We start from the raw sequence: 26,545 nt of genomic DNA on the forward strand, positions 1-26,545 counted from the left end.
AAGACCAAAGAGCTGTCAAAGGACACCAGAAACAAAATTGTAGACCTGCACCAGGCTGGGAAGACTGAATCTGCAATAGGTAAGCAGTTTGGTTTGAAGAAATCAACTGTGGGAGCAATTATTAGGAAATGGAAGACATACAAGACCACTGATAATCTCCCTCGATCTGGGGCTCCACGCAAGATCTCACCCCGTGGGGTCAAAATGATCACAAGAACGGTGAGCAAAAATCCCAGAACCACACGGGGGGACCTAGTGAATGACCTGCAGAGAGCTGGGACCAAAGTAACAAAGCCTACCATCAGTAACACACTACGCCGCCAGGGACTCAAATCCTGCAGTGCCAGACGTGTCCCCCTGCTTAAGCCAGTACATGTCCAGGCCCGTCTGAAGTTTGCTAGAGTGCATTTGGATGATCCAGAAGAGGATTGGGAGAATGTCATATGGTCAGATGAAACCAAAATATAACTTTTTGGTAAAAACTCAACTCGTCGTGTTTGGAGGACAAAGAATGCTGAGTTGCATCCAAAGAACACCATACCTACTGTGAAGCATGGGGCTGGAAACATCATGCTTTGGGGCTGTTTTTCTGCAAAGGGACCAGGACGACTGATCCGTGTAAAGGAAAGAATGAATGGGGCCATGTATCGTGAGATTTTGAGTGAAAACCTCCTTCCATCAGCAAGGGCATTGAAGATGAAACGTGGCTGGGTCTTTCAGCATGACAATGATCCCAAACACACCGCCTGGGCAACGAAGGAGTGGCTTCGTAAGAAGCATTTCAAGGTCCTGGAGTGGCCTAGCCAGTCTCCAGATCTCAACCCCATAGAAAATCTTTGGAGGGGAGTTGAAAGTCTGTGTTGCCCAGCGACAGCCCCAAAACATCACTGCTTTAGAGGAGATCTGCATGGAGGAATGGGCCAAAATACCAGCAACAGTGTGTGAAAACCTTGTGAAGACTTACAGAAAACGTTTGACCTGTGTCATTGCCAACAAAGGGTATATAACAAAGTATTGAGAAACTTTTGTTATTGACCAAATACTTATTTTCCACCATAATTTGCAAATAAATTCATAAAATATCCTACAATGTGATTTTCTGGAGAAAAAAATTCTCATTTTGTCTGTCATAGTTGACGTGTACCTATGATGAAAATTACAGGCCTCTCTCATCTTTTTAAGTGGGAGAACTTGCACAATTGGTGGCTGACTAAATACTTTTTTCCCCCACTGTACATTGTAGCGAGGACGTTTTTCAATTAACCAATGTTCGTAAACTCCTCTAAAAACCAATGTTCCCAATGCTCGTAAAATTATAAAGATGTCACAAGAAAGACGTCACTAACGGCATTCAATAGTTTGAATCACTCAATGATCATGTTTTGCAGAGAAGTGATTGCAGTCTGTTCCTCAAGACTTTGCAGAGAACAGCCAATTCAGTAAGTCTGAGTGCCCTCTACTGGCACACTGGGACTACAGCTTTGTTTCACTGTGGGTGTATTCACTAGGAACCAAACGCAGGCAAGCGGGCCAAAACGGGGCGGTAACTACCTGAATTTGACGAATAAGAAACTCAAATTTTCATTGAAAAACATTTTGCTATGGTTTGCTATGGTGTGTACACTCTTAGAAAAAAGGGTTCCAAAAGGGTTTTTCGGCTGTCCCCATAGGAGAACCCTTTTTGGATTCAGGTAGAACCTTTTTTCCACTGTGGAAAGGGTTCTTCATGGAACCCAAAAGGGTTTTACCTGGAACCAAAAGGGGTTTTATCTGGAAACAATAAGGGTTCTTCAAAGGGTTCTCCTATGGGGACAGCCGAATAACCCTGTCAGGTTCTAGATAGCACCTTTCATTCCAAGAGTGTACTAATGAATACAATCATTATTCTCACTGAATCCAGTGCTTGACTTGGACTGGAATAGGTACCGGTACTCCACGATACTGTTGAGCTAATAAGAGGTGCAGGAGCTCAAGCATTAGAACATTTGAGGTGCTGGTACTCAGCTCGTGCCCATGTCAAGCACTGACAGATTCAATAGGTTCAACAACAGATTACCATACTGTACATGTCCGGGCATATTGAACAAAGCACAAACAAAGGACTTGAGTGTTTTGAACAGCACACTGTGGTTTCTAGAAACAAACATCTAACAAACTGTATTAATCTCTCTCTGAATCCCTGTGTGACCCTTTCTAATTGTTGAAGAACAATTGTCTATCATGAGAGTGTGCACTAAACTGGAGCGTTCAGTTATCAGGAGCAATTATCAAGTATGTCATTGAATTGCAACGTGAAAACTCACTTAAACTCGTGAAGAGCACTTATTCTATCAGACGTCAACTGTGTCTCAGTTTAATGCTTCTCCATTTCCTCTATCTAGCCCAACAGGGACCGTTTCTGAATTGTGCTACTGGTCTGGACTGATTAAATGTTAGTTACAGGAAGTTGATGGACTGTTGCAGGAAATGTATACAATAAATTGTTACAGGAATTGGTGCATTCCAATAATCTCACCTTCTTCCTGAAGTGTGCATGGGCTAGAGAGAGTTTCCATGTACTAGTCATTTCCTTTCAAATCCATGAAGAGAAGTGAACAAGTACACACTTTGGAAGAAAGGAGAGATAATTGGGACGCAACCCTGGTGAGATAAAGTTATAACACTGTAGCTGTGAAACCAGTGAGGTTTGAAGTAGTTGCAGTTTATGGATGACAAAGAATTGTTGGCAGTCTGCTCAAGCTTCCTATCTGCTCATAATAAAAATGCTGAGTCATCTCTTCAATTCAGACAACTTTAATCAGAGCTTTACCGAGCAACTAGGCAGGAAGTGAAAAGACAACCATAAGATCCATTGTAATTATTGACAACATTCCTTTATGACAAATGAGTAGTAGAACGTTCAGAGGAGAAAGAGAACGGGATCAGTGAGGGAACATCTACAAGAGTGTAATAAGAAAAACATCACAATATAACAATACTACAATAAGAAGTATAATGGTGATAGATACATCTCAATATAACAATATTACAATAAGAAGTAGAGTGGTTTAGAAGTTCCTTCACTGTCATGGACTTCAGACGAGTACAGAACTACAGTGAAACAGCTATAGTGCAGCTATTATCAGTCTTTGGTATCAGGATTCTCTTTGGAAGTCACTACAAATGTCAAGTCTGGCCAGGGACCTGTGTGGCTCAGTTGATAGAGCATGGCGCTTGTGGGTTTGAATTCCTACTAGGGTAACCCACACAAAACTGGATAAAAGCGTCTGCTAAATGGCATATATTATACAGTATATTGTGGAGCTGAGGGAATCTCACCACCTACTCAGGGACTATACAGGATAGATATAACCCTTTTGGCTACACCTGGGTCGTATTCATTAGGCACCAAATGGAAGAAAATGGACTGAAAAAGGGAGGGACTACCTGGACAATGAGAAATATTTGTTTTTGTTTCTTCGTTGTAAAACATTTTCGAACATCACATGCACTAATGAATACGACCCTCATACATTTACAGAAATGTTGATTTGATTCAAGTGCCATGTCCAAGTCCTTCAGATAAAGGTAGTACAGTGACGTCAGGTCAAGTTAATATCAAATGCGTTTGTAGACGTAGATGATTTTGTTGCAGGTGGGACAGCTGTGCTCCACGTCTTTACATGATTCTACACAGAACGGGATGGCGCAGCATGGCCAGCACCTACAGGGTTAAACAGTGGAATTAATGAATTGTCTCCGTCCAAAATGGTACCCTATTCCATAATGCACTCATTAAAGGTATGCCTATAGGCTTTAGCTGAGAGGGCTAACACAGTCGTGTCATGCACAGAAGACCTGGGTTTGAACCCTACTTTCCGTATTCCCTAGTGCACAACTCAAAGGTATTCCTAGGCTTTAGCTCAGAGGCTTTGACCCAGGTTTCGTACCCCAGTCGGTCATATACACAGCTATACTACAGCATAGCATTAGAGGATGATTTCTCTCACCCAACGATGAAGAGGCCACCACAGATGAGCCAGGTGAGCAGGCCAGGGTTGGTTTCTGTCTTGGTGACCACGGTCTGCTGGCAGTGGGGACACATGGTCGAACCTCCAACCTCCATCAGGCTAGGAGTCATTATTACATGGGTCACTGAGGAGAGAGAGAGAGAGAGACAAGGTTAGGAGTCATTATTACATGGGTCACTGAGGAGAAAGAGAGAGAGACAAGGTTAGGAGACATTATTACATGGGTCACTGAGGAGAGAGAGAGAGAGAGACAAGGTTAGGAGTCATTATTACATGGGTCACTGAGGAGAAAGAGAGAGAGACAAGGTTAAGAATCATTATTACATGGGTCACTGAGGAGAGAGTCACACAAGGTAACCAAGTTCCCCACCAAGTTCAATTTTTTCCCTTATTTTTTCCCTAATATTTCCCAATCTTTTATGCTTTCCTTCTTCTGTCCATCTTTCTTTGGACACTCAAAACATTTTCTTGCCTCTTCCCATGTCTTTTGTCTATCTCTCACTTTCCTTCCATCCTTCTTTACGACTTTGAAGGGGGCACCGATGTGACACGGATTGTAGTGTAATTGAAGAGTGTAATGTAAAAGGAACTATTTAGTGTATCATGAAAACAACTTTATTCAACTTATCCAGAAAGACAGAAATACTGACACCTGGTGGTCTGCTGAGTACAACTGCACTTTATAAACTTTTAATTACACGCACGTGTGCACGCACACACACACACACGCGTATGTGCAGACACACACACACACACACAGTTGAATTGTAGTTCCTTATACTAGCCCAAAGAGAATAAAATAACTTTCAATTTCTAAAGACTAAATATTTACTCAGGGATTGTTTTTTTCTGCTAAACAGTTCTCCACAGCAGACAATTAAGTTTCATTTGAACCAGTTTACTGTAGAATCTTAGCCTGGTCTCTGAATTGTTTGTGCTCATTGTGACAATTACAGCAATGGAGTTGTAGATTGCAGATCTGGGACCAGGCTAGTCGAGTCTGCCTGAGAGCTGAGGAAGGAAATCTGATCCAGGATCAGAGAGTCCATTCATTCCCACCAGGCTGCTGCACATTTTAGAGTGCCTCCAAATCAAATCACCTCTCTGGCACAGCACAATAACATCAGTGTAAGAGAAGGGTCACAACCCAAATGGGCGAGAGAGGCTGTGTCTCAAATGGCACCCTATTCCCTATATAGTGTACTACTTTTGACCAGGGCCCATAGGCCTACTATATAGGGAATAGGGTTCCATTTGGGATGAAGCCAGAGAGGAAAAGCCTCATCCAAAACATGGATGGAAATATTGACTTGTTATCTTGTGAATGTATGCACAGATTTTACTTTCTGAACTTTTCTCCTTCCAGTCTTTGACTGAGACATTATGTAACTTCAAATCCCCTGGTTTCCCAGAGTATTTCTGACTGAGACATTATGTAACTTCATATCCCCTGGTTTCCTGGAGTAGCTCTGACTGAGACATTATGTAACTTCATATCCCCTGGTTTCCTGGAGTAGCTCTGACTGAGACATTATGTAACTTCATATCCCCTGGTTTCCTGGAGTAGCTCTGACTGAGATATTATGTAACTTCATATCCCCTGGTTTCCTGGAGTAGCTCTGACTGAGACATTACGTAACTTCATATCCCCTGTTTTCCCAGAGTAGCTCTGACTGAGACATTATGTAACTTCATATCCCCTGTTTTCCCAGAGTAGCTCTGACTGAGACATTATGTAACTTCATATCCCCTGTTTTCCCAGAGTAGCTCTGACTGAGACATTATGTAACTTCATATCCCCTGTTTTCCCAGAGTAGCTCTGACTGAGACATTATGTAACTTCATATCCCCTGGTTTCCTGGAGTAGCTCTGACTGAGACATTATGTAACTTCATATCCCCTGGATTCCTGGAGTAGCTCTGACTGAGACATTATGTAACTTCATATCCCCTGGTTTCCCGGAGTAGCTCTGACTGAGACATTATGTAACTTCATATCCCCTGTTTTCCCAGAGTAGCTTTAGATACAGTTTATAGATATTCTGTGAGTCACCTTGTTTTCCCGGTATTTCACATTCCTTTCTCATTCCGGAAAAGGCTGTTTCATTCTTTCCATTCATTCCTGTTCTAGCCCACCGTTCCTGTCCAGGACCTGCCCATACATATAGTCACTGCTCAGACTGCCCACACAGTTTGGGTCAATTCCAGGGCAATAATTCTACTCAGGTCACAAGTTGAGGTCACAAGTTGTGTTCAAACATGTCATGTGCATTTGGGTTAATCTTCGAGTAAGTTCCTTATTTAGCTCATATTGACCCCAATTAACCTTTGATAATGTGTGTGTGTGCGTGTGTGTGTGTGCGTGTGGTGGAAGTGGAAGTGTCAACTCACCGACTGGCACAGGTCCACTTGGTCCAGAGGTGTACTGTGGTGGAGGTGGGTACACACCTGCTTGGGGACCTTGAATAGGAGAGTAAGATCCCAATCACAATGTGGTCACAATGCAATGAACATGTTGTTACTATACCACCATGCTCTGTGGAGTTAGATTGTATCTGTTGGTGGAACCGTGCTTCTACATTTGCATTGCTTGCTGTTTGGGGTTTTAGGCTGAGTTTCTGTCCAGCACTTTGTGACATCTGCTGATGTAAAAAGGGATTTATAAATACATTTGATTGATTGATTGATTGGAAATGGACTTGATTAAAGGGATAGTTCAGCAGTTTTACATAGCGGTTTGCCATTATTTAAGTACTTGTTATCTTACCTCAAAAGCAGTCTTTTGTCACAGGTTGCTTGCTCAGACTCCTTTCAATGTAAGGAAACAAATTGTCTAAATATGTAACATTGCTGAACTATCACTTTAACTGGGTTAATCCACATGATTCAGATAGTTGCGCTGTATCATCAACAAAATTCACACCCAGTGATGTTCATTTCCAGTTCCAATGGGTTCCACCCCATTTCCAGTTCCAATGGGTTCCACCCCATTTCCAGTTCCAATGGGTTCCACCCCATTTCCAGTTCCAATGGGTTCCACCCCATTTCCAATTCAAATGGGTTCCACCCCATTTCCAGTTCCAATGGGTTCCACCCCATTTCCAATTCAAATGGGTTCCACCCCATTTCCAGTTCCAATGGGTTCTACCCCATTTACAGTTCCAATGGGTTCCACCCCATTTCCAGTTCCAATGGGTTCCACCCCATTTCCAGTTCCAATGGGTTCCACCCCATTTACAGTTCCAATGGGTTCCACCCCATTTCCAGTTCCAATGGGTTCCACCCCATTTCCAGTTCCAATGGGTTCCACCCCATTTCCAGTTCCAATGGGTTCCCCCCATTTCCACCATTGACTGTATGATTGTTCTGCCCTTGATATGAGCTTGTTTACATATGTCTGGATAAGAGCATGTACTGTAATAAATGACTAGAATGTGCGTAGTTAAATATAATGGTCAAGGCTTTATGGTGTGCGTAGGTGTTTGAGTGTTTTCCCACACAAATCCGGCACCACACATTATTGACATTGAAGGGGAGTGTTTCCAAAGAAAAGTGGTGTTGCAAAATAGTACTTGAAGGAGGCAAGTGTTTGCTGTGCTGTAATCCAAAACACAATCAATATAATTCAAAGGAGGGGAAAGAATACACAAGATAACTTTTTTAACAGTATGTTCTCACTTTATAAGTGCTTGAATGGTTTCGGAGAACTGAAGGATAGGGTACTTTCCAAAGTCTCCATTCTCCACCAGTGTAACCAAAGAGCAGGAGAGACAGACACAGATAACCACAAATCAAGCTGTTTGTTGTTGTTGTGTATTCTTATTTGGCTTAGGCTGATTGTATCATATCTACAGTAGTTGCCACAAGGGATAGAGCACTTTCAATTAATCTCCATGGACCCAAATGTATATTTTAGTAGCATTTGTTGTGTGTCCTGTCGTCTCTAAGATCTAGGTGATTATGCAGAAAAAAAATAATTGAGAAACAAACATTCTAAGCCAGAGTTAGAGGAATTGGTTTAAAATGTGCAAAAATGCTTGGTTCTCACACGCAGAATATACAGTAAATCCAGCCTTCTGAAGTACAGTATGAACCAGTAGACACTCACCTCCCTGGTAGGGACCAGGCTGGAACCCTGGTTGTGGAGGACCAGGGGAGGCAGGGTATCCTCCTGGAGGCTGAGTGTACAAGCCTGGCTGGGGGCCCTGGCCCGTGGCTATCCCCCCATAGTTCATGGGAGGTCCTGGGTAAGGGGCGGAAGGACCATCCCCGGGATAACCTTTCTCCATCTCCACTGATCTCTACCTGCAATGAGGGAAACTGTTATGTGTGTTGTGTTTATTTATTTGGATCCCCATTAGCTTTTGCAGAAGTATCAGCTACTCTTCCCGGGGTCCACAATAAAAAAATAACATGACTAGTAACAAAACACTGATACACTGATACCCTTTACAGAAAGACTTTACGGTATGTTGCCTGTAAAAAAAAATCTGCCAATGTTTTTAAGAAGCCAATTTATAAAGTCCTATTTTTACCACGTTCTTGCCAGGAGAAGTATTTTATATCTCCCATTCACATGCTGGCAAGTTTAGGAGTGGGAGTAGTCGTGAGCCGATGTGGGTAGACGCCTATTTTAATAAACCCATTGAATATACCACCATCAAAGAAATACATTATTAATTTGTTTAGGCAAGTCCTATGAAACAGACTAATACAATTAATTTTCTAAAGAACAGAATAGCATATTTTGAGCCTATAAGCTACATGGCCATGCACATGAAATCAATAGTTATTTTGTTCGTTAAACAGACAGTCAACAAATATATGTTATAGTAGGCTAAGAATATAATGGACTATAACAGAATAAAATACAAATAATATTTTTGCCACACAGCTTCCGTCACAGGAACATGTGGAACCGCTGTCATATATCCACATTTCATCTCTTTTTCAACCTCCGCAGGCTTTTGGAGTTGCCTATACGTGGTCGAGCAAAATAATAGACTTGATTTAGGCTACATTATTGCATGCTAAATGTGTCTGATCAGTGATAGATGAGAAAACGATTAGATGAGCTATACCACCTCCACTTATTTGCCCAGCCAGAGAATTAACCACATATAAACACAGAGATTCAGTGAAACAAAATCCCATTGATTAAGAAGTCACAGGCTTTTTGTCAGGAGTAGGCCTAGGCTACCAAGCAACATTAGTGAAGAGCAAAATAATCCACTTGTTAACTACATTAGCATGCAGGCAAAATGTTCTGATCAAGGCTAATAAATGAGCCAACTAGACAACATGATCATGAGCAGCACTCACCTCAACTTAGCTAACATTTCCACAGCCTAACTGTAGCCTATAACCAATATCCAAACGGAGACTAAATGAAAATACAAATCGGACATTAATTGAATTATTAAGACCAGTCCCCACTCTTGTCTCAAAGCTGCCCGAAACGGCGCTGAAATTGTTGACCACACGCAGTAGGCTATTGCTTCAATAAAATGTATTATAACGATTGGATGACTTTGGGAAGCAACAATTTGTTGCCTTCAATTACATTAGCCTACTTTATTCAAATATTTCTGTCATTCAGTGATATTTATTCACACAGTCATTCTTTATGGATCCATCCAGTTGTGGTTAAGAAAACAGTGCATGTGGTGGGCTATGCGAAGAGATGGGTGAAGTGACATGCCTCGCAAAGTTTAGAAAGGATAATAGTAGTAATGGCCGCTGCCTAGCAACCATCAAGACCTTAAGAGTGTAGTGCGTGCTAATGCCGCCTCAGCATTACGGCTACATTTCATACTAAGCCATAGGCAGAACTTTACCGCAATCATGACTAGGCCGGTTAGCGGAAATAAAAGTTTATGCTTTGATACCGGCAACACCTTTCAGACATAGAGAAAAAGCAGAACAAAGTTGGCGGGATGCTAAAGTTGGTGGAAAAAAGTATTGGTTTGAAAGGTGTATTATAGACAAGGACAGTCACACAAATGTAAAATACAATGATATACAAACAACTAAAGCATAATGCAAACAATGCAACTAAAAAATGTTGTGTGTGTTAGAGTGTGTCTGTGTGTGCATGTGTTTGTGTGCGTGTTCCCATACAGTCACTGTCATTCCATGAGATGTTGTTTAATCTGTTTTTAAAGGTAATTAGCTTTTTGCTTGAGTAATCATGGCTCTGTATAATACTGTGCGTTGCCATGAATTCATTTTGGACTTTGGGACTCTGTAGAGACCCCTTGTATTGTGTGTTTGCTGAGTGATTAACCAACATTTGTTTTTTGGGGGGTTATTAAATAACTAATTGACCGACGTCAGTTCAATTTAGTTAATTTTTTGTGAGCCCAACACGCCATTTCTCTAGAGAGAAATTAAATAATTAATGAGAGAAATCGGAATAAATTAAGTTAAGAACTATGTGGGACGCTGGGCTGAAGGGAGTTGTAGTTTTCATTAAGCAAATATGTAATCTAATTCAGTGCAGAAATGTGGTAATTAACTGCGGCAGTTTTTTCGAGCTCAGAGACAGATCAGAGAGGAAGAGACGAAGCAAGAGGTTTCACTCTTGCCAAAATCTGTCCAAAATAAGCCCAGTGAGTTTCTATGGGATTATTTTGGACCTAAACTTTTCACCTTTCTTACCACCTTTGGGACAATGACTCGCATTGTTAGGGCATCGTCATTGTATAAAGATCTCTGGACGGATACACTTTTAAGCCTGCTAAGTTAAGTTAGCTACACACAGACCACATAGACCACATGAATGAGGAATGTACAAAACACAACGAGAGGGACAGAGACAGTTTCTGAAAGAAAGTATACCTTATCTACTTTGAAGAACTAGTAAAATGATTTAGTCAGACAGCTCTGCAGCAAACAGTGCCTTCAGAAAGTATTCAGACCCCTTGACTTTTTTCACATTTTGTTATGTTACAGCCTTATTCTAAAATAGATGACATAAATAAAAATCCTCAGCAATCTACAAACAAAACCCCATAATGACAAAGCGAAAACTGGTGTTTAGAAAAAAACAGAAATACCTTATTTACATAAATATTCAGACCCTTTGCTATGAGACTCGAAATTGAGCTCAGGTGCATCCTGTTTCCTTTGATCATCCATGAGATGTTTCTACAACTTGATTAGAGTCCACCTGTGGTAATTAAATTGATTGGACATGATTTGGAAAGACACCCTCCTGTCTATATAAGGTCCCACAGTTGACAGTGCATGTCAGAGCAAAAACCAAGCCAATTGTCCGTAGAGCTCCGAGACAGATCTGGGGAAGGGTACCAAACATGTTCTTCAGCATTGAAGGTCCCCAAGAAACAGTGGCCTCCATCATTCTTAAATGGAAGAAGTTTGGAACCACCAAGACTCTTCCTAGAGCTGGCCACCCGGCCAAACTGAGCAATTGGGGGAGAAGGGCCTTGGTCAGGGAGGTGACCAAGAACCTGATGGTCACTCTGACAGAGCTCCAGAGTTCCTCTGTGGAGATGGGAGAATCTTCCAGAAGGACAACCATCTCTGCAGCACTCCACCAATCAGGCCTTTATGGTAGAGTGGCCAGACGGAAGCCACTCCTCAGTAAAAGGTACATGACGGCCCGCTTGGAGTTTGCCAAAAGGCACCTAAAGACTCTCAGACCATGAGAAAAAATATTTTCTGGTCTGATGAAACCACGATTTAACTCTTTGGCCTGAATGCCAAGCGTCACGTCTGGAGGAAACCTGGCAACATCCCTACGGTGAAGCATGGTGGTGGCAGCATCATGCTGTGGGAATGTTTTTCAGTGGCAGGGACTAGGAGACTAGTCAGGATCGAGGGAAAGATGAATGGAGCAAAGTACAGAGAGAGATCCTTGATGAAAACCTGCTCCAGAGCGCTCAGGACCTCAGACTGGGGCGAAGGTTCACCTTCCAACAGGACAACGACCCTGAGCACACAGCCAAGACAACGCAGGAGTGGCTTTGGGACAAGTCTCTGAATGTCCTTGAGTGGCCCAGCCAGAGCCCGGACTTGAACCCGATCGAACATCTCTGGAGAGACCTGAAAATAGCTGTGCAGCGACGCTACACATCCAACCTGCTGTAATGTAATAAAATGTTGAAAAAGTCAAGGGGTCTGAATACTTTTTGAAGGGACTGTACTTAGGCAGGGTAGCTAAATAGGATGACTAAAGAAAGTTCTGTATGGGGACCACATAACGTTAGATGGCCTGGCCTGCTGACTGCTATTGCCTGAGCAGAGATGAGATTATTCATTTAAGGAATGAAAAATAATAAAAACTAAGTAATATACACAACTGAAATATTGTATTATTTCATAGTCATTTCCTATTTTTCTACTCAATATGGACCTGACTGAGACAATGGGATATTTTCAATGTTTTGGCAATTGAATGTTCACTATTTTTGGCTTTGTAATTTCCATTAAAAAGCTCTAAAATCATTGTAACGTCATTATTCATAATACATTTAATGTTTAAAAATAATATTGAAACCGAAATCCCAAAACGTTTTTTTTTTTTTTTTTTTTTTACTGAAACGACCTCAAAAAGAGGTATCTGCAGTTATCACAGTTAATTTCTTAATAGCTGCATGCATGTCAACAATTTGCATGAATAATTTCACTAATACTTCCAGTTCTGCATCTGAATTCACTTCCTCATACACATCAGACCAACATAAACATCTTCAACAAAAGAGTCCTGAGAAAATATTTTGTATGATCTCTTAGAAATTATTTTTGGTCCAACCTTTGTCACTTTGGCTTTCCTTGTTATTGCCACAATGTTATGGTCACTACAGCCAATGTTGTTGTGTTGTGTTATATTAAGCACCTGGTCAGAGTTTCTATACCTACTCTACTTACTTACTTCTCCTTTTTCTTCCCGCCACACTTCTCGCTGGTTTCCATGACAACTTTTCATGAAAAGCAGAAGTCAAAGCATTGTGTGTTTGTTTACCTATAGCTACTCCTACACAATGCTTATTCTACTATTTTTCTTAAAAGAAGAAGTGAATGTGAAACAATGGAGTCAATGTATTGACATTGCTGTAGAATACTAAGGGGGAAATGGAAATCTATTATGTTTATCCTCATCTCTCAACTGTGTGTGACTATCCTACGACCATCTGTCTTTGAAGATCAGGCTTCCCAGAAGAGAGTTAACCTCAACTCAAGCATGGAGAGAAACCGTAGAGACCACTGTCCCTCATTAGTCTGTACTACTCTGTACTACTATAAGCCTATTACTAACCCACATGTTTAAACAAATCAACGTAGTATCAAGCATTTTACTAGCTGAATCAGGTGGTGTTAGTGATTGGCAAGAACAAATATGTGCACCTCTGTGGGTCCCCAGATCTAGGATGAAGAAACCCTGCTAATGACCTGTTAATACTTAACTGTTAATACTCCCAAGTCTCGTTCATCACTCGGTTATAAGTAAGGTTGGAAATTGAGGCTAGCTATATGTTATCTGGCTGCTGTATAAACCCATTACGAAGGATTAATGTTGTAAACGTTGCCTTGAGATCGTGGACTCCCCTGTGCTTCCCTCCCTATGTTGCTCTGTCTCTCCTCTCATTGATTTGATAAAAGCCTCTGGATAGCCTACTAAAGCTTTCACATTATCTAAATGGTGTACTTGGACATGGATGAAGTAGTGCATCTGTTCTTGTAGTGTATAATACATCTACATTCTGAAGTAGTGTATCTGTATTGTACAGTAAAGCTGTTAGTATGGTTGTGTTTTTCTGTAGCATGAAATGATGTACTGTAACTGTATATTCAACCTATATTAAGTTGTGAGTCTGTATAGTAAACATACAGTGTGTATGAGGTTGTGTGTCAGTGGAGGCTGCTGACGGGAGGACGGCTCATAATAATGGCTGGAACAGAGTAAATGGAATGGCATCAAACACATGGAAACCTTGTGTTGGCTGTTTTTGATACCATTACACTCATTCCGCTCCAGCCATTACCATGAATCGTCCTCCCCAATTAAAGTGCCACCAACCTCCTGTGAACTCTACCCTGAGTTGGCTCCTACTCAGAGTAGATAAGGCCAGTCATTCTCCTCCAGCTCTTTGCCTTCTCATCGGCCCTCACTAAACCTATTATGGAGCAAGTCATCCATCTCTATGGATGTGCACTCAAGAGCAGACACACCATCTATCTCACACACACGCATGCACACATGTACACACAGGCACGTATGTGTGCACAAAAACATACACACACAGGCACACACACACACACACACACACGTTTATGAACACACATCCACAATTAAAGTACACAACCAGTGCCACACCCTGACAAGGATTTCCTCATGACTAACTGTAGATGACAGAAAGACACTCCCTTTCAACACACACTCATTTGAACAACTCCTCTATTCTCATAATAACACTATTCAACAGAGGACAGACCAACATAAAGCTCTACTATAACACAAACACTTCTGTAGAGAACAGGATATAATACAGATGTTGGATCTTAATTTGAGCGAGTTTGCTACAGCAGGAAAAAATTATCCTGCAACAACAGGACATTTTAATTATTATGTGGATTATAATTAATGGACGTTTTTGTAGGGGTTGATACATTTCAAAATGGAAATTACAAACGTTTAAATTTCCTGCATTGCAGGAAAGTTCTCCAGCAACAGGGTGATCAAATTAAGATCCTACATCTGTATTATATCCTGTTCTCTACAGAAGTGTAGTAACTAAACATTTACAAGTGACTGTCTGTATCCCAGGCTTTAGGCTAGCTCTTAACCCCAAACATCTACTACAGTACGGAAGGCCGTTCAGGTCTTGTGTGTCAAAATGAACACGTAAAATAACACTATTTGATGCATCAAATAAGACTATTTCACGCGTCAAATAACCGAGACAACTGTGACCTGAACGGCGTTCGTACTACAGAGCATAATACTCACCACCACCCCGCTCTCCTAAGGGTAGAATCTCTGATTCCTGGCCCAAATACCTCAAGGATTCCTAGGGTGAACGACTGGGCTGTGGGCCTTGAACTGTCCGGTCCTGGGAGAGAAAGAAATAAGGAGATGCCTTTGGCTTGAGACCGAAGAGGAAGTGGTGGGAGGAGAGAGTGAGAGGAGGATGTAAAGCAAGTTTTCCCAAGACCTCCTACAGTTTCTGATATTAGAGGAAATTGTTTAACTGTTGAAAAACTCTTACCTTAAATTAGCATTAGGACCTCCTGTGTTTTGTGACGCTGTTCAAGCGGTTGCAATCAAAGGAAGGTGTTGAAATAACACTGGATGCAGAAAGAGTGAAAGAGTTCCATTAGAACTAGCGAACAAAATAACCTGATCCATCAAAGTTTCAGGGAGAGAGAATGAGAGTGAGAGAGAGAAAGAAAGAGAGGGGGAGGGGACGATGGGAGGGAGAGAGATTGAGAGAGAGAAATGGAAACGGAGAGAGAGAGAGGGAGGGAGGGAGGGAGATAAATAGAATGAATGTGTTGGCTAAATAGATCGTGTTTCAAAGCAGTCTGGGGCTGACTGTTCCATCATTAGCTTTCAGGAGAATCCCCGCCCATCACAAACTCATATGATGCCTGACCTCAACCTTTCAAAAGTCACAAGAATGAATGTGTTGGCTAAATAGATCGTGTTTCAAAGCAGTCTGGGGCTGACTGTTCCATCATTAGCTTTCAGGAGAATCCCCGCCCATCACAAACTCATATGATGCCTGACCTCAACCTTTCAAAAGTCACACACAAACGCATGCATTGTTTAGGGTGACATTTACAAAGGGTTCAGTGGGCTCACAGCTTAACACTCTTACAGTTAACACTGGGCATGAAATATCATTGTTAAAGATCACACCATGGACTATAGTCTATATGACACAACTGTAAGAAAGGGTGGAAATATCAACAATGTAAGGGATTGTCATCCTTATATAAAGGGTGGATGATAAAATTATTCATTAATAATTTATATGAAATAGTTATAAAATGCACCACCTATTTTAGTCAAGATGAAACAATGTGTTACTGTAAGAAGGAGGGGAAATATCTAGAATATTAGCCGATCAATAGCCAATTAAATTACTGTGAGAGGTCTGAGAAACATTGGACATACTGTAGATATCAATTCTAGAAACGAATGGGTATAAAATGAGTATTTCCACAACCTGTTGTAACTTTGAACTTCCTGGGTGGTGAGTGTTTTCTAATAGTGCTTGGTCTCTCTCTCTCTCTCTCTCTCTTTTTTGTTTAGTTTTTTAACTTTATTTTATCAGGTCAGTCACATTGAGAGTAGAAACCCGTTTTACAAGAGACCTGGCCAAAATAGCAACACACAACAGAAAACCTGCATCTGTAAATATTTGGATTCCCTGACTGTGCATGACTCAACATCATAAACATTAGACACAGCACATGGTGACAGGCAGGGCAATAACTTTGATTGGAGATGTGGGTGGTGGGTTGGGGGTGTTCTGGTCTGGTGTTCTTCCCAATGATTTGTTTTCCCACATAGAGTTCACTTCATTCACTTAAACTTCTACACAATCTAACAAGGTCCCCTGGCATGGGTATTTTGAAAGGAGCAAAACATAAAAACCATGTCCGTAATAAAAATGATAAAATCAAATGAACAGCCTAATCCTAAATTTGAGATTTTTACCACAAATTAAGCTTACTGCACCTGGTACTGCTATTGATGTTCATAGGTGAAATGTAGGGTTGCGCTGCTCATTGAATCTCCTGTATTTTTTGGCTACTACTCAACTTGTATGGAAACTGCCCGTTACTATGTATTAAATGCACCCGCCCCTTTGTCCTCCCACTTACCAGGTGTCATTTGGGTGGTGGTATAATTTTGTTAATTTTTTTATACCGTTTTTGTAGTTGTTGTGACATGGTCAAGTTCGTCACCTCCTACCCTGTCCGTTGGTCTGCCCTTTACGGAGCTCACATGCACCCGGTTTAACCTTTTTGTCCCAGCACGAGCCTGGTATCCAAACATTCTTACATCATAGCGCAAGTGAAGAAAGTGGTGTCGTCACTCTAGCACATTCAGAGATCGATTCATAGTGAACTTTATCAAAGTAATCTAAAATAATTCATAGATTTTAAACAAAAAACACGTTCTGTTTGTCATATATTAATATCAGATGAAAGGCGAGTTCCTAACGAGTTCAGGATGCCAAGCTACTGTATGTATTTTACAGTTATAAGGAAGGTGAAATCTTATAGTTAGCCATTTTATAATTTGATTATACTATATTTAGAAAGCATATACAGCGCATTCGGAAAGTATTTAGACACTTTAGACTTTTTCCACATTTTGTTACATTACAGCCTTATTCTAAAATGTATTAAATTGTTTTTTCCCCTGATCAATCTACACACAATACCCCATAATGACAAAGCAAAAACAGGTTTTTAGAAAATGGTGCAAATGTAGTAAAAAAAAAAAAAACTGAAATAATACATTTACATAAGTATTCAGACCCTTTACTCAGTACTTTGTTGAAGAACCTTTGGGAGCAATTACAGCCTCAAGTCTAGAAGACTTAGTACTGAGTAAAGGGTCTGAATACTTATTTCAGTTGTTGTTTTTTTTTGTTTGTTTTGAACCTGTTTTTGCTTTGTCATTATAGGGTATAGTGTGTAGATTGATGGGGGGAGTGACCTATTTAATCAATTTTAGAATAAGGCTTTAAGGTAACAAAATGTGGAAAAAGTCAAGGGGTCTGAATACTTTCCGAAGGCACTGTATATGACCTTATTACAGTATTATAGACACTATGTCCTGGGATTTCCTATGATCTTCTATGTAGAAAAACCCCTTACCTTCTAACGACTCAGTATTATAGACACTATGTCCTGGGATTTCCTATGATCTTCTCTGCAGAATAACCCCTTACCTTCTAACAACTATTGTGTAGCTTGTGGACATCATAGAGTAAAACATGTGCTTGTTTGTGAGAGTCTCAGCTTTCATAGATAGCTTTTAGTAGTTTTTAGCTCAAACCATTCAGACTCTATAGACATTTTTGTAAAAAGACCCGGCCCGGGCCACCTTCGGTTCCGCCCTTGTCTCACAAACACCCCTTTAATTATTATACAATTTCACTGTAGAACCCCAAGTCCCTCTCAAACTGCCTCAAATAGTTCCTTTGTTCCACCCCCCATACACGCCGAGACTGGCTCAATCGGTGCCTCCAGTGATGCTATCGCTTTCATTGTTACCCAACGCTTAGGTTTACCTCCACTGTACTCATATCCTTCCATATCCTTGTCTGTACATAATGCCCTGAATCTTTTCTACAACGCCCGGAAATCTGCCCCCTTTATTCTCTGTACCCAACGCACTAGAAGACAAGTTCTTAAAGCCTTTAGCCGTATCCTTATTCTAGTCCTCCTCTGTTCCTCTGGTGATGTAGAGGCTAACCCAGGCCCTGCAGCCCCCAGTATCACTCCTACTCCCCAGGAGCTATCATTTGTTGACTTCTGTAACCGTAAAAGCCTTGGTTTTCTGCACGTTAACATCAGAAGTCTACTTCCTAAGTTTGAGTTATTCACTGCGTTAGCACACTCCGCCAACCCTGATGTTCTAGCAGTGTCTGAATCCTGGCTTAGGAAGGCCACCAAAAATGCTGAAATTTCCTGCCCCAACTACAACATTTTCCGTCTAGATAGAACTGCCAAAGGGGGTGGAGTTGCAATCTACTGTAGAGATAGCCTGCAGAGCTCTATCATACTATCCAGGTCTGTGCCCAAACAGTTTGAGCTTCAATTCTAAAAATCCACCTTTCCAGAAATAAGTCTCTCACTGTTGCCGCTTGCTACAGACCCCCCTCAGCCCCCAGCTGTGCCCTGGATACCATATGTTAATTGATTGCCCCCCATTTATCCTCAGAGTTCGTACTGCTTGGTGACCTAAATTGGGATATGCTTAACACCCCAGCCATCCTACAATCCAAACTAGATGCCCTCAATCTCACACAAATGATCAACGAACCTACCAGGTACAACCCTAAATCCGTAAACATGGGTACCCTCATAGATATCATCCTGACTAACTTACCCTCTAAATACACCTCCGCTGTCTTCAACCAGGATCTCAGCGATCACTGCCTTATTGCCTGCGTCCGTAACGGGTCCGCGGTCAAACGACCACCCCTCATCACTGTCAAACGCTCCCTAAAACACTTTAGCGAGCAGACCTTCCTAATTGACCTGGCCCAGGTATCCTGGATGGATATAGATCTCATTCTGTCAGTAGAGGATGCCTGGTTGTTCTTTAAAAGTAATTTCCTCTCAATCTTAAATAAACATGCCCCATTCAAAAAATACAGAACTAAGAACAGATATAGCCCCTGGTTCTCCTCAGATTTGACTGCCCTTGACCAGCACAAAAACATCCTGTGGCGTACTGCATTAGCATCAAATAGCCCCCGCGATATGCAACTTTTCAGGGAAGTCAGGAACCAATATACACAAGCAGTTAGGAAAGCAAAGGCTAACTTTTTCAAACAGAAATTTGCATCCTGTAGCACTAACTCCAAAAAGTTTTGGGACACTGTAAAGTCCATGGACAATAAGAGCACCTCCTCCCAGCTGCCCACTGCACTGATGCTAGGAAACACTATCACCACCGATAAATTAACAATAATCGAGAATTTCAACAAGCATTTTGCTACGGCTGCCCATGCTTTCCACCTGGCTACCACAACCCCGGCCACCAGCTCTGCAACCTCCGTTGCAACTTGCCCATGCCCCCCCCCCCCCCCGCTTCTCCTTCACACAAATTCAGACAGCTGATGTTCTGAACGTGCTGCAAAATCTGGACCCCTACAAATCATCTGGGCTAGACAATCTGGACCCTTTCTTTCTAAAACTAGCCGCCGAAATTGTCGCAACCCCTATTACTAGACTGTTCAACCTCTCTTTCGTAACGTCTGAGATCCCCAGAGATTGGAAAGCTGCCGCGGTCATCCCCCTCTTCAAAGGGGGTGACACTCTAGATCCAAACTGTTACAGACCTGTATCCATCCTGCCCTGCCTTTTGAAAGTTTTTGAAAGCCAAGTTAACAAACAGATCACCGACCATTTCGAATCCCACCGTACCTTCTCCGCTATGCAATCCGGTTTCCGAGCTGGTCCTAAACAATATTATAACCGCAATCGATAATAGACAGTACTGTGCAGCCGTCTTCATCGACCTGGCCAAGGCTTTCGACTCTGTCAACCACCGCATTCTTATTGGCAGACTAAATAGCCTTGGTTTCTCAAATGACTGCCTCGCCTGGTTCACCAACTACTTCTCAGATAGAGTTAAATGTGTCAAATCGGAGGGCCTGTTGTCTGGACCTATGGCAGTCTCTATGGGGGTGCCACAGGGTTCAATTCTTGGGCCGACTCTTTTCTCAGTGTATATCAATGATGTCGCTCTTGCTGCTGGTGACTCTCAGATCCACCTCTACGCAGACGACACCATTTTGTATACATCTGGCCCTTCATTGGACACTGTGTTAACAAACCTCCAAACAAGCTTCAATGCCATACAACACTCCTTCAGTAGCCTCCAACTGCTCTTAAACACTAGTAAAACTAAATGCATGCTCTTCAATCGAACGCTGCTGGCACCCGCCCACCCGACTAGAATCACTACTCTCGACGGGTCTGACCTAGAGTATGTGGACAACTACAAATACCTAGGTGTCTGGTTAGACTGTAAACTCTCCTTCCAGATTCACATTAAGAATCTCCAATCCAAAGTTAAATCTAGAATCGGCTTCCTATTTCGCAACAAAGCCTCCTTCACTCATGCTGCCAAACATGCCCTCGTAAAACTGACTATCCTACCGATTCTTGACTTCGGCGATGTCATTTACAAAATAGCCTCCAACACTCTACTCAGCAAATTGGATGTAGTCTATCACAGTGCCATCCGTTTTTTTTACCAAAGCCCCATATACTACCCACCACTGTGACCTGTACGCTCTTGTTGGCTGGTCCTCACTACATATTCGTCGCCAAACCCACTGGCTCCAGACCATCTATAAATCACTGCTAGGCAAATCCCTGCCTTATCTTAGCTCATTGGTCACCATAGCAACACCCACCCATAGTATGCGCTCCAGCAGGTATATCTCACTGGTCATCCCCAAAGCCAACACCTCCTTTGGCCGCCATTCCTTCCAGTTCTCTGCTGTCAATGACTGGAACGATTTGCAAAAATCTCTGAAGCTGGAGACTCTTATCTCCCTCACTAACTTTAAGCATCAGTTGTCAGAGCACCTTACCGATCACTGCACCTGTACACAGCCCATCTGAAATTAGCCCACCCAACTACCTCATCCCCATATTGTTATTTATTTTGCTCATTTGCACCCCAGTATCTCTATTTGCACATCATCTCTTGCACATCTATCATTCCAGTGTTAATACTAATTGTAATTATTTTGCACTATAGCCTATTTATTGCCTTACCTCCATAACTTGCTACATTTGCACACACTGTATATATATTTTCTGTTGTATTTTTGACTTTACGTTTTGTTTTACGCCATATGTAACTCTGTGTTGTTGTTTTTATCGTACTGCTTTGCTTTATCTTGGCCAGGTCGCAATTGTAAATGAGAACTTGTTCTCAACTGGCTTACCTGGTTAAATGAAGGTGAAATTAAATAATAAAAATAAAAAAATCACACTGACATGATTTGTATCTATAGATGCAGAAGAAATAGAGAAATCCAATGATACACTTCTGTAGCTCAAACACAAATTCTAAAAGTGGTTAGAAGTCCAAAACGCGCGGGTGTTATGGTGGGACCTTCTGTCTTATGTAAGTATACCAAACGTAACATATCATTACTCATTTGAGTGTCCTGGATTCACATTTACTATGTTACCTTTAGTCTATGAGACCAGGTTGGTTGGTTTAGAAAGAAATGAAATAATTTAGAATAGCCTACTACTACACCATGAGTATGTCACGAGTTGCTAAGCCAGAACCCAGAAGCAGACCAGGACAAGGTAAGTTGAAACGAAGGTGAGTGTTTATTTACAAATTCAAGAGTGATGCTGAATAATCCAGGGAACAGAGCGGGCGGCGTTGATTAGTTGTTGGGGGTGCAGTGGTTGATCCCATCCTGGGTCGGCAGCCGCCGACCACCAGGCAGAGGTTGGATGAAGGTTCCGGACGGGTGACTGCAGATGGAACAAAACGGGGGTAAGTAAGCAACAAACCAACAAGGTGCAAAAACAACAAAACTAACGCTAGGCTCTAAGACTGATACTCTGGTAAACCTACTGTTCATGGCTAACGATCCGGCAGGGAATGGATGTTAGGCCAGAGCCTAAGAAGGGTGATGATCAGGACCAGGTGTGCAGATTGCAGATGGGATGCAGGTGCGGAAATCAAGAGAGCTCCCCGGAGCGTTCCAGAACCCTCGGGAAACTGGAGATCCCGAGCAGAAAAACTAGTCCACAGACAGGACCCGACTCAGACTGCCGGGATCGTTACAGTACCCCCCTCCGACCAAACGCCACCGGGCGGACTCCCGGAGCGCCAGGATGGAGGCGGTAGAAGTCACGGATGAGGTCAGCATCTAGGATCTGTCGCCGCGGAATCCAACTCCTCTCTTCAGGACCATACCCCTCCCAGTCCACGAGATACTGGAAACCCCGGCCCCGCCGTCTGGAATCCATGATGCGTCGCACCGTGTAGGCAGGACCACCTCCGATCATCCGAGGAGGAGGAGGAGGAGGCGGAGGAGGCAACAGAGGACTGAGGAAAACAGGCTTGAGGCAGGAGACATGAAAGGTGGGATGGACTCTGAGCGTCCTCGGGAGTTTGAGTCGAACTGCCACCGGATTGATCACCTTCTCCACCACAAACGGACCAATGAACTTCGGTAACAACTTCCTAGACTCAGTCCGTAAAGGAAGATCCCGTGTAGCCAACCAGACCCTATCTCCGATGGTGTAGGTGGGAGCGGGGATCCGGCGACGATTCGCCTGGAGCTGATACCGGTCCGAAACTCTAAGGAGTGCCTTTCTGGCCCGATGCCAGGTCCGGTGGCAACGCGCAATATGGGCCTGAACAGAAGGCACTGAGAGCTCCTTCTCCTGAGAAGGGAACAAGGGAGGTTGGTAGCCATACAGGCACTGGAAGGGAGACATCCCAGTGGCAGATGTAGGGAGAGTATTGTGGGCATACTCAACCCAAGGCAACTGAGAGACCCAGGAGGTGGGGTTGGAAGAGGCCAGGCAGCGTAGCGTGGATTCCATCTTCTGGTTGGCTCTCTCCGCCTGACCATTAGATTGGGGGTGAAAACCAGATGTGAGACTGACTGTAGCTCCAATGGCCAAACAGAAGGACTTCCAGACAGCAGAGGTAAACTGAGGGCCACGGTCGGAAACGATATCACTGGGCAACCCGTGGACCCTGAAAACCTCCCTAACCAGGATCTCGGACGTCTCCGAGGCAGAGGGAAGCTTGGCAATTGGCACAAAGCGGGCGAACTTGCTGAATCTGTCCACGATAGTCAGAACGACCGTGTTCCCCTCAGAAGCGGGCAACCCAGTGACAAAGTCCAGGGCCAGATGCGACCATGGTCGCCGGGAATAGGAAGGGGGTGAAGTAGTCCAGAGCTGGGCCGATTGGTACCCTTATTCTGCGCACACACTGGACAGGCAGCAACATAACCCGAGTATCCTCGGCCATGGCAGGCCACCAAAAACGTCTGCGAAGAAACGCCATCGTCCGAGCCACGCCAGGGTGACAAGCCATCTTGCTGGCGTGGGACCATTTGAGGACCGCAGGACGAACCGACTCAGGCACAAACAACCGACCGGGTGGACCGTTACCGGGACCGGGCTGCGTCCGAAGAGCCGCCATCACCTCCTCCTCAATCTTCCACCTAACAGCTCCCACGACGCAGTTCCGGGGGAGAATTGTCTCGGTCTTGGACCCACTCTCCTCCGTCTTGGAGAACATCCGAGACAAGGCGTCCGCCTTGCCGTTCTTAGATCCAGGTCGGAACGTCAGGGAAAACTTGAATCGTCCGAAAAACAACGCCCACCTGGCCTGGCGGGAGTTGAGACGTTTAGCCGATTGCACGTAAGCAAGATTCTTGTGGTCAGTCCAGACAATAAACGGTTGCTCCGCCCCCCTCCAACCAGTGGCGCCACTCCTCCAAGGCAAGTTTCACCGCGAGAAGCTCCCGGTTACCCACATCGTAATTCCTCTCCGCAGGCGAAAGGCGACGAGAGTAGTAGGCGCAGGGATGGAGTTTACTGTCCGTGGAGCATCGCTGCGACAGGATGGCGCCAACTCCCACATCAGACGCGTCCACTTCAACGACGAACTGACGGGCCGTGTCCGGTTGAGAGAGAATCGGTGCGTTGGTGAATCGCCTCTTCAAATCCAGAAACGCTCGATCCGCCTCCGGATTCCACTTGAAGGTCCTGATACTGGAAGTCAAGGCAGTTAACGGAGCGGCCACACGGCTGTAATCCCGGATGAATCTGCGGTAGAAATTCGCAAACCCCAAAAATCTCTGGAGCTGCAATCTCGTACCGGGCTGGGCCCATTCCAGAACCGCTCTAACCTTCTCCTGGTCCATCCTAATCTCTCCCCTGGAGATGATGTACCCGAGAAAGGATGTCGTGTGGGCGTGAAACTCGCACTTCTCGGCCTTCACGAACAGGCGATTCTCCAACAATCGCTGCAGAACCTGCCGGACATGCTGGACGTGGTCGGAAGGTTCCTTCGAGAAGATCAGAATGTCATCCAGGTAAACAAACACAAAGAGACCGATCATATCTCTCAGGACGTCGTTCACCATACTCTGGAATACCGCTGGAGCATTGGTCAGTCCAAACGGCATCACCTGATACTCGAAGTGACCCATCGGTGTATTGAAACCCGTCAACCACTCGTCCCCCTCTCTGATCCGGACCATGTGATACGCATTGCGTAGGTCTAGCTTGGTGAACACCGTAGCACCCTGTAAGGAGTCGAAGGCAGAACTCATCAAGGGCAGGGGATACTTGTTCTTGACCGTGATGTCATTCAACCCCCGATAATCAATACACGGTCGAAGAGAGCCATCCTTCTTACCCACAAAGAAGAATCCTGCCCCCCAGGGGGTGATGACGAGGGACGAACGAGACCAGCAGCTAGGGACTCCTTGATGTAGGTCTCCAAAGCCTCACGTTCAGGTCGGGAGATACTGTATAACCTTCCCTTGGGGTAGACAGCTCCAGGGAACAGGTTGATGGCACAATCATATGGTCGGTGGGGAGGGAGTGACAGAGCCTTCTGCTTACTGAAAACTTCCCCAAATCGTGATATGTCTCGGGAACCAGGGACAAATCTGGGGGTTTAGCCTCAATCACCTGACTGGGAACCGAATGGGGGCAGGCAGTCTTGAGACAGTTAGCATGACAATCAAGGCTCCAACTCGTTACCTTGCCCGTCACCCAATCGAACGTGGGATTGTGTTCCTTCAGCCAGGGGTATCCAAGGACCAGAGGAACATGGGAAGACGGCAGAATGAAGAATGAAATCATCTCAGAATGATTCCCCGACAACAGCATCTTAACCGGTTCAGTCCTCATCGTGATACGTGCCAGACTACTGCCGTCCAGAGTGGTAGCTTCAATGGCTTCCGGCAATTGCTCCTTGGAAAGCCCCAGCTGTTCCACCAACTCGGCATCTAGAAAGCTTCCATCGGCACCTGAATCGACAAAAGCGTTAATCGCTAAGCTCTGATTCCTGTTCATAAGGGTAGCCGGGAAACGGGGTCTGACAGAGGTATTGAGAGGTCGAAACTGGCTCGCTAAAAGTCCTCCCCAACTTTAGCGAGCCGCGCAGTTTGACGACCCGACTGGAACCTGAGAAGCTGATCGGTTGGACGGAACCCATTGCTTCTCCCTCCTTCGCTCTCGGACTCGATTATCCACCCGAATAGACAAGGCTACCAAGCTGTCCAGGTCACTAGGCTCCGGATAGGAGATCAACTCATCCTTGAGCTGCTCCGACAGACCCTGGTAAAAGGCCGCTTGCAGAGCCTCCTCATTCCACCCACTCTCCACAGCCAACGTCTTGAACTCGATCACGAAGTCGGCCACGCTGCGAGTTCCTTGGCGAAGCGAAAACAGGCGCCTAGCTGCGTCCCTCCCTCGGACGGAATGGTCGAAGAGCTTCCTCATCTCGGCCGTGAACCCCTGGTATGAAGCCATGCAGGGATCCTGTCGTTCCCAAACGGCTGAAGCCCACTCCAGCGCTCGACCACGCAGCAACTCAATCACAAAGGCTATCCTAGCCTTGTCTGTGGCATAAGAGTAGGGCTGTAGATCGAACACTAATCCACACTGCATAAGGAAGGAACGGCATCTTCCCAGCTCCCCCTCATATTTATCCGGCGTCGGAACCTTGGGCTCACGGAAGGACACAGCTTCAGAAGCGGCAGGCGAGACGGGTGAAACCGGTAGTGGATCCTCCACCGGAAC

General features: G+C 44.0%; 1 protein-coding gene across 2 annotated transcripts; it reads right to left on the minus strand.

Moving 5' to 3' along the window:
• Positions 1-2,777: 2,777 nt before the first annotated feature.
• Positions 2,778-15,463, minus strand: LOC121551285 (lipopolysaccharide-induced tumor necrosis factor-alpha factor homolog). Of its 2 annotated transcripts, none has more exons than XM_041863857.2 (6): positions 15,241-15,463; positions 14,982-15,084; positions 8,118-8,314; positions 6,401-6,469; positions 3,990-4,134; positions 2,778-3,703 (listed from the first exon to the last, which is right to left on the minus strand). In XM_041863857.2, exons 3-6 carry the CDS (start codon positions 8,296-8,298, stop codon positions 3,598-3,600), a joined length of 501 nt encoding a protein of 166 aa, XP_041719791.1. In that variant the 5' UTR covers positions 8,299-8,314; positions 14,982-15,084; positions 15,241-15,463; the 3' UTR covers positions 2,778-3,597. The 2 variants fall into 2 exon arrangements, with proteins under 2 accessions (XP_041719791.1, XP_041719792.1); XM_041863858.2 differs by having other exon boundaries at positions 14,982-15,117.
• Positions 15,464-26,545: the final 11,082 nt, after the last annotated feature.

This window comes from Coregonus clupeaformis, chromosome 35, assembly GCF_020615455.1.
Source record: "Coregonus clupeaformis isolate EN_2021a chromosome 35, ASM2061545v1, whole genome shotgun sequence".
Lineage (NCBI taxonomy): Eukaryota > Metazoa > Chordata > Actinopteri > Salmoniformes > Salmonidae > Coregonus > Coregonus clupeaformis.